This window comes from Buceros rhinoceros, unplaced genomic scaffold, assembly GCF_000710305.1.
Source record: "Buceros rhinoceros silvestris isolate BGI_N320 unplaced genomic scaffold, ASM71030v1 scaffold14869, whole genome shotgun sequence".
In the NCBI taxonomy this organism is placed as follows: Eukaryota; Metazoa; Chordata; class Aves; order Bucerotiformes; family Bucerotidae; genus Buceros; species Buceros rhinoceros.
The window spans coordinates 100,068-108,368 of NW_010429938.1; the positions used below are offsets into that span (position 1 = coordinate 100,068).

At 50.3% G+C, this 8,301-nt stretch overlaps 1 protein-coding gene across 1 annotated transcript in view; it reads right to left on the reverse strand.

Moving 5' to 3' along the window:
- Nucleotides 1-8,301, reverse strand: part of MAP2K6 (mitogen-activated protein kinase kinase 6) — a gene marked incomplete at its 5' end in the record, with an annotated part of 17,537 nt that overhangs the window by 8,937 nt on the left and 299 nt on the right. The window contains 5 exons of the mRNA XM_010142853.1: nt 1,877-1,928; nt 2,378-2,494; nt 3,270-3,389; nt 4,896-5,009; nt 7,447-7,495. Of these exons, the coding sequence (XP_010141155.1) occupies nt 1,877-1,928; nt 2,378-2,494; nt 3,270-3,389; nt 4,896-5,009; nt 7,447-7,495 (452 nt within the window). The remainder of the gene's footprint in view (nt 1-1,876; nt 1,929-2,377; nt 2,495-3,269; nt 3,390-4,895; nt 5,010-7,446; nt 7,496-8,301) is intronic.

Consider the following 8,301-nt stretch of genomic DNA (forward strand, 5'->3'; position numbering starts at 1 on the left):
GGCTCGAATATGTCCTGCAAGTGTCCCGTCCCTTGCAGTCTCCTCTCTCGGATGGGGCAGGGTGGGAGGCACCCCTGCACGTAGCTACCATAACCCACTGTGCTGGGCATGGCCACGGACATCAGGGCGCTCGCAGGGGAACAGCTCAGCAGGGCTGGGGCCACCTCCAGAGGGTGCCTACAACTGGCTGGAGCTGTGGCAAGTCCCCAGCTGGAGCTGGTCTCATGCCATCAAAAGGAAAAACTCACAGGGAAAGGATGAGAGGTGGGCAGGAAAGGGTGACGAGGAACAGGGGTTGCAGGGGAAGGGGGCAGCAGTAAAGTAAGACAAGGATGATCAGGATTCCTGAAATAGCCTCTGATTTGAAGGATACCAAGCTTGAAGGCAATGTGAGCAGCAGCAGGCGTGTGGGTGCTCCACACCTTATGGAAACCAGGCCAGTATCTCATCTATTTATTACTGCCAGATTTCTCTGCTTCCCATCACGGCCTTATACTCCCTGGTGCATTCGCACTTCCATCCCGCTCATGAAAGGGAAATTAAGGCACAGAAGGAAGCTAGTAAGTGCTATCCTGGGGGCCATGGAGGTGCTTTCCTGCACAGCAGGGAATGGCTCCCCATGAGGCTAATCCCGCAGGTAACACAGGCTGCCCTGTTTCTCTTGTCCCCGCACTTGTCCTCAAAAGGAGCAATCCTCTCCCTGTGGCCACCCAGAAATAAGAGGTCTCTTCTGCAAGAAGATCCTCTGTCTACATGTGATAAACTATTAAACAGAAGAGCTGAAACACCATCTGAAGGAGGCCAGAACCTGCTTTTGAGCCTTGTTTATTAGAACTGGGTGGTTTACAGCTCGTTAACATCTGCTCTCTAATCAGCACATTGCAATCAAAAGCTTCAGGTATCTGAGATCCTCACCCATCTGTTACTATGCTGAAATAAGACAATTTTCAGCGAAGATCAAACAAGTCAACAGAAATCCAGAAGCCGAGCAGCATTTTCCGCCTACTGTAAATGATACAGAAGGCAGAAAGTCAACCCCCTGCCACAGGCAGATTGTACGAGTGTGACTGTCTGCTAGAGCTGAGCGCGGATTGCTCCAGACGCGCCTCTCCCCGGCAGTCACACACACTCCAGAGTGGACGTTTTCCTCCTCATGACAAATTGAAAACGACCCCTTAAATAAAGGTGTCAAGCAGCAACACTGCAAAGTTGTTCTTTTCTAAGTGGTGTTCATGGCATCTTTGAGATGCTCTAGAGGGTAAAATGTCAGAAGAGTTTAAGGAGGGTATTTATGACTTCACTTGAGGCTATTTGAGGTATGAAAACCATTCTGCCCCACCAGTGCTCAGGGAAGCTCACAGAAGGGGATGAGGATGGTTAGATCACTGCAGGAGGCATCACGCTGGCATGGAGGCACCTCTCCCTGCACGTCAACATGGAGCTGTCGAGCTGGGGAGAAACCTTCACAAAGCCCAGTCCAAGGCCCGCCAAGGTGAGAAGGAAAAGTCTGGTTTAATTTTGCAGAGGTGTTGAAGCAGAGGATGGATTTGGACCGAGCATTAGGGAAATGGAGTGCAGGGGAAAACAGCCCTTTCCCTGACAGCACAGTCAGGCTGGAGCTCGCTTCTCCTCCGCCTCTGGGAAAGACTGGGACCAACATGCAGTTTTTGAAGAGCAAACCAGCAGACATTTCCTAGCTTTTGCTCAGTTTTTGCTGAGATGCTGGAGAAATATTTTTCCTGTAAAAGACTTGTTTTATCTGGGGTATTTTAGGAGCCCTGTGCTTGGCTGCAATGCCAGCCCTTATGAGGCGGAGAGGACACGGCGCAGGGCAGACAGACACCAGCACGGTCATGGCTGTGTGCCTGGAACTCACCTCTGTGGATGACGGAGAGCTTACTGTGTAGATGTTCTAGTGCTTTTACAATCTGAAACAACAAATCTAGAGTGAATCACAGCTGGCAGACCGTGAGGAGGAGGAAATGCTATCTGGCTTCACCCACCCCAGCCTCACCAGACCTCCTTGGAGGGAAAGAACTACATTCCCTGTGAATCCTGAACACTCACAGCAGCCCCGGGTCATGGTGGGGACCCAAGGATCTCCCAGGGGCTCCAGGACCCTCATGAGAAGGCAAAGGAGCTGCAGGGTCCTCCCCACATCTAACACTGTACTGCCTCTCAAGTACGTGTTCAGGTACACTTGGGGTATTTATGCCTTATAACATCACCTCAGACCAGCTAACAGGGAGCCAGCTAGGAAAGTTCACGTGGACCACGCTCTCCTCAGTGCAAATACAGCAAGAAGACTAGATCGTGAAGGACTCGGTTTAGGAGAGAAACATCCTTCCCCTTCCCTCCCTGCCTTGCTAATACTCACAGAGACAGCTATTTTTCCTAAGATGTCCTCAGGAATCGTCAGGCCTTTGTCAATGACGTGTTTGTAGAACTTGTCCAGTGAGGTATCCATCAGCTCCATGCAAATCCACACATCTCCCTGGAGGATAAAGAAAGCAAATATCTGCCCATTGGAACAAAGCATCCTTTTTCCTTACTTTTTTCCTTTCCTTTTCCTTTCCTTTCCACACTAAGGTCTTCTTTGGCACTTGCCCTTTACTGGCCCATTTGCCTCTTCACTGCCTTTTAAAAGTCATCCAACAAAACTGTACTGAGCTTTCCCTTTCCCTCTCCCCAGCTGGAACGAAGTGCTGTCCACTACTATTTAGGGTGTATTTTCTGTTGTCTTTTCTCCAAGCAGAGTCCCAGTGATTTAGGAGCCCTGAAAGCTATGCTATCAGGACTGAGGTTCCTGACATGCTCAGATCACTGCAAATGTTCGGCCAGGAAAAGTTCAGCTCTGCAGAGTTATGCTTAAAACTCTTCAATAAATCTTGTTCTTCAGAGCTTTCCACATTTTTCCTCCATGTCACTGCCAGTCAGACAATATTAACACTAATGGACCAGGCCGTTCCCATCACTTAACCCACCACCAAGCCCCAGCGTCTCAGCACGGGGTCCTCACACATTCCTGGCACTGAGGCTTGGCTGCCCTTGGCTGCTCCCCACGTGGGACCACATCTCTCCTCACTCACCAAGAAGTAACTGGATGCAATAGATTCCTAGGCCAGGACTCAGCAAATCCATCTTGCACCAAGTCTCCACGTCTAGATGGAAATTAAACCCCTGGCACTTGGAGGGAGTCTAGAGGCTAATCTATGGGAATTCAGAGCCTGGGAGAAGATCCAGCACGGCTGATCTCCAGGATGCCATACCTCTCGGAACAGTGCCCCGTAGAAGGTGACAGTGAAGGGGCAATCTACCGTCCTCATGGAGATATCCAGATCCATCAATAACCTCTTCTGCTCCTGGCTGTTCACCGTGGCTCGGATCCTCTGGAAGACAAAGTATTTCAGCATTGGCTGCTGGCACATCCGTACCACAGCCACACCCGTGCTGGCCACACAGCCTTGACACCACGCCATCACCCTTCTATCACACCTCTCTGTGGTACCCTTTTGTCATATCTCTCTGTCACAGGCACATCGACAGCACAGCACCCACAGCAGGAGCTCCCCAGTGCCACGGAGGGCAACAGTGGCTGAAGGGATCTGCTCACCTCAGCCCGCACTGCACGTGGTTTTGCTCTTCCCTGCAAACACTATTCTTTTTGCAATAGCCAGAAGCTGTGGTTTGGGAGAAGAGAAAGGAGCAGGAAATCACATTCTAGGCTGGTGGAAACGCGTGACTTTTGGAGCTGCAGCAGACATCTGTTTACATCAGCAGACTCTGTTCACGAGAGAGGACTCCAGCCCTGCAGCCAGAGCCCAAGCGCTCCCCATGGCTTTGGAAAACAGACATTTCCCAGACTCCCAGGGAGGAGATGTCGCCTATGTGAAATACCCAGAGACCCTCAGCTGGGAAGCACCACACAGGGGCATAACAGAGAGCACACTCGGCCAAAGCCACTCGAGGTCAGTAGTGTGATAGAACTGTTCAGCATTGTAGATGTAAGTAATAGCCCGAATGTTCCTGCCATCCCCTCTTCAGATCTTCTGTCATACTCAGGGAGGTCTTTTGCAGTTTGGTAAACACCAAAGCAAACAAGAACACCAAACGCAGAGCACAGAGGCCCTGAGGCACATCCCACCATCCACAGCAAAGTCTATCCACAACTGAGGAGCTAAGAATTTTCCTTCAGTTTGCTCATAGCTTCCAGCTCTGCATCGGTCTTTTTTTTCTTATTCTGAAAGGAAACTTGAGCTAAAACTCAACTGAGCAAAAATTGGTCCTTCCCAAAATACAGATTTTCCCATGAAGCTGCAAGCTCACGACTCCAAACTGTTGTAATGAAAACTTTTCGTAAGCATCTACAAGCCTGTCGTGAATCAATATCCCACTGTAGCAGATAAAACATGAAAATCCCACTAAAACTCCCCGTTCCAAAGAGATTAAAGAAGTCCCAACTGAAACAAATTTTCTTATCCAATTAAATTTACAGTACACTTGTCTTTACAATGACAATCTGGCTGCAGAGCCCTGAACCTGAGGGTATAGCTACATCAGAAAAAAATACCCATATTTTAAAGATGATGGCAAATAGCTTGTAAAGTACTCACAAAACCAGGAATACTCTAGGTAAAGACGAACAATATGTTTGTATGCACTACAATGACACGTCACGCATGTAACTTTTAAAACACACCCCTCTTCTTAGCAAAATGGCCCAAATCTCAGCACTCTTTAGCCCTGTGTGGAAGGAGGATTTTACGAGGAAAGAAGTAAATCTCGGTACAGGCATGGTCAGAGCAAACGGCATTAGAGATGTGCCCGAAGGAGAGAGCAGAGGGTGTCCACACACAGCAACCCGGACAGACAGCACCACGGGAGGACCACTCTACCTTCACTGCCATGATCTGCCCGCTGGGCATGTGCCGCATCTTCTCCACCACCCCGTACGCACCTCGGCCCAGCTCGGAGATGGGCTCCAGGTCATCGGCTTTCACCTCAAAGTTCTGCAGGAGGAAAGAAACCACCAGCGTGAAGTTGAACACCGCGCAGAAGTGCTATGCAAGGAGAGAAACACCCTGAAAATCTAGTCCTGCCTCGGCGCATCTCCCTGGCTATGTGCATGAGGCCAGAGACAAAGTCGTGGTCCTCAGGGGCGCTTAGGAGGATTAACTACGGAGCAGTCATCAGCGAAGTGCTGAAGAGGACATGACTCGTACTGCAAGCACAGGGAGGCTGTCAACGAGCATCGTGAGCAGGGCGGGCGCTGGAAGGACCGTTCCCTTGGTGGGACACTCTTCCCCACAGCCACCTGCACCCAAGTGTACCCCCAGCCACCTTTATCTGCCAGCACTTCTGGCTTCTCCATCCTCTAAGGGCTGGGATGGGAAACACAACGGTAGCTTCTCCCCCAAGAATCATCTTCAGTCTTCCTGGTTTAAATTTTTTTTTTCCTCCCACAAACAATCGTGAGAACATCTCCAGGCTTTCTCAAGGCTGTAAAAGCTTATTTCTCCGGACCTGCAGATGGGCCAAGGACCAGCTGAGTGTGCCCCATTTTTAAACCACAGAGTTCTTTTGTCTCTGATTCGAGATCTCTTTCTTCTGGCCTTCCACAAAGGATGACTGTGTTTGGAGCCCTGCGTTCTAACCTACCCTTCTCCCTTCTGCCACAATACTGTGCAGCAGCACCATTTTTTGCTTATTATTATTTTTAGATGTTTAAAATATGCCTTTGCTATTAAACCAGCCACTCTGTTTGCTGTGTGCACAACCGCATCGGTCCATCGCCCCACAGAAAGAAGCAGGTTGCAGTGAACTGATTCACGGCGCATAATCCCACACCGCTTTTTGCCGGCGCAGCAGAAAAAAGTCCCGCAGCCTGAAATGTGCTGCCTGGAGATGCCAGGGGGTGCAGGGCCCATACACCGCGTCACTGTGCGCTCGGGCTCCCGGACATCTGCTCGCAGCTCCGTCGTCTGCGAAAGGAACCCTGCCTGACAAGTATTTTTGTGCCACAGCAGAGATTTGAGCATCCCCGACGGCCTGACGCTGCTCTGACTGTTCACAGGATCCTCTGCAAAAAGGCTCTTGGATTGTTCTCGAGGCAGCAAAGTTTCAAGGGCGCAGAGGGAAAGTGCCTTTCCCTAGGGGTGAGGAGTGAGTGCAGAAAAGCTGGTGGAAGAGGGAGCACATCCTAAAGGAACACGGCTGGACAAAGAGGTAACACATCCATGGGAAATGCCCGCCACGGCACGCTGGTCCCTCCGAGACAGCCACATATCTGCATCCATAAAAATGTCTGAGCTCTGCATTTTACAAGCGCATTTCTCATTGCACCATCCCACAGGGGCTCTCTGCCTCCATGCATGGAGCCTTTTGGAGCACTTGAGCTGTTCCTCGTCCCTGGGACCGCAGGGGAGAAATGATTTTCTTGGAGCGGGCGCTTGCTCTAGCAGCAGGCGCTTTCTCTGCCTCGGTGCTGCACCATTTTGCTCCAGAGGCATCTCACACTCCTTCCACCTTCCAGCCCCTGCTCCATGCCAGGGAAAAAACAAAAGCCAAAATAATAAAAAAAAAAAAAGCATCCAAAGATAGACATTACAAAACACTGTTGGGATTAGCATTTCACTTCATAAATTAGCTTGCTGACACCAAGGCCCATCTTTTGCACTTAATAAATTCATTGCCCAGCTTTCAAGCGCTTTTGTGCATGCTGCTGTGCCATTTTCTCCTATCAAAATAGCTAGCTTTTCCTTGCTGTTTCTTTAGAGCATTGGCTGGACTGGTTTCCATGCTGTCACAAGGATTTGCTTCCAGGACAGAGAGATCTGCCCTGAGATAGACTCCTGATGAGAATATTCGGTATTAGCAATGAGAAATACTTTGGATTCAGTTTTAAATCAGCAAAGAAATTGCAAAGGACAGTAAACTCTGTCAACAATCCCCTTGTTCGGAATCATTATTCCCAGGGGATTAGCTGCACCTTCCTGAGGCAAGGCAGGAATTTCCAAGGTGGAAAACACGGAGGGGACCCAGGTGTCATGAGGTGCAAAGCATTTGGAGGCACGTTCATTAGAGCAGTGACAACCAGGAGGTCACAGCACAGCTGGCCACAGGACCACTGTTCCCAGGGCCCTTGCTGGAGAAGCACAAGTACCCAACGGTGGCTGGCTCTCTGAGGCTGAAGGTGACTGTCAGGGCTCACGTAAGCTTCCGGGCTGGCTCTTTTTGGCTTTTACTCATCCAGAGACAGTCCCCCATTTCACACAAAATGGGCCACAGTTTGAAAATACTTAGTGTTCATTAAACTGCCCTTTCTTTTGGCTGAAATTAGAGCAATTCCACAAAAAGCCTGACTGGACAACCAGCCAGCACCACAGCAGCCAGCCCAGGATCACCCCTCTCCACAGGGCTTCTCCTCACCGCAACTCCCAGTCTTACCTCCTCACCAATAGAGATGCAGGCTTTGGAGTCCAGATCTCTGGGTGGCCTGTGGCAGACAAAAGGGAAAAGATGTGACATGTCTCACAAAGATCAGGTTTTCCTCAGTGAGTAAATACAAGCCCCATGGTCTCCCAGGCCCCTCTTATACCTTCAGGTCTCCAGCCCTCACCCCCTGAGCAGCGTGACCAGTCTCCTGGCTTGCAGGATCAACAGATCCATCCAAGATCCACACAGTCACCCTAGACTGGAGCTGGCATTTCTCACATTCAACCTGCCTGTGCAGGAACCCAGAGAGATTCACAGTGAAAGGCAAGCCAGGTGACAAGCACCAAACCTCTGCCAGCCAGTATGAAAAATGGATTAAACAGGCATGAAGTTCTAAACCCACTGTAAATAATGACCAAAGTCATGCAGCACGGGTTAGTAAAAGTCAATCTCCAAGGAAGCAAAGAAAGCCAAGCAGGTGGAGTTGCACAAACTGCCTTAAAAGCAATTTTGCAAGGCCGAGTATGTAGGGAAGGGGATGCATTTTCACGCCTCTGTTTCTCAGAGCAGGTGGCAGAAGTGCTGCACAGGTCAGAACCAGGTGCCTGTTCTCCTCTGCATTTTCTTGGGCACATCACGAAGCAGCTCATGGGACATGCACCGAGGGCAGTGATGGGTAGAGGGTGCTGAGATGAGACCCCCTGGTTGCACCTGGGGCTACAAGAGAACTACAACGGCTGTTATTATCCTCCCTAATGGTGCCAAAATTAACCCGGGAGTTTTGCCCCTGTCCCGTGTGAAGGGTCCCCGTTATCCCAGACCTGCAGGGACGAGTCCCGGGTGCTGGCCATGACCGCCCGCTGGCCC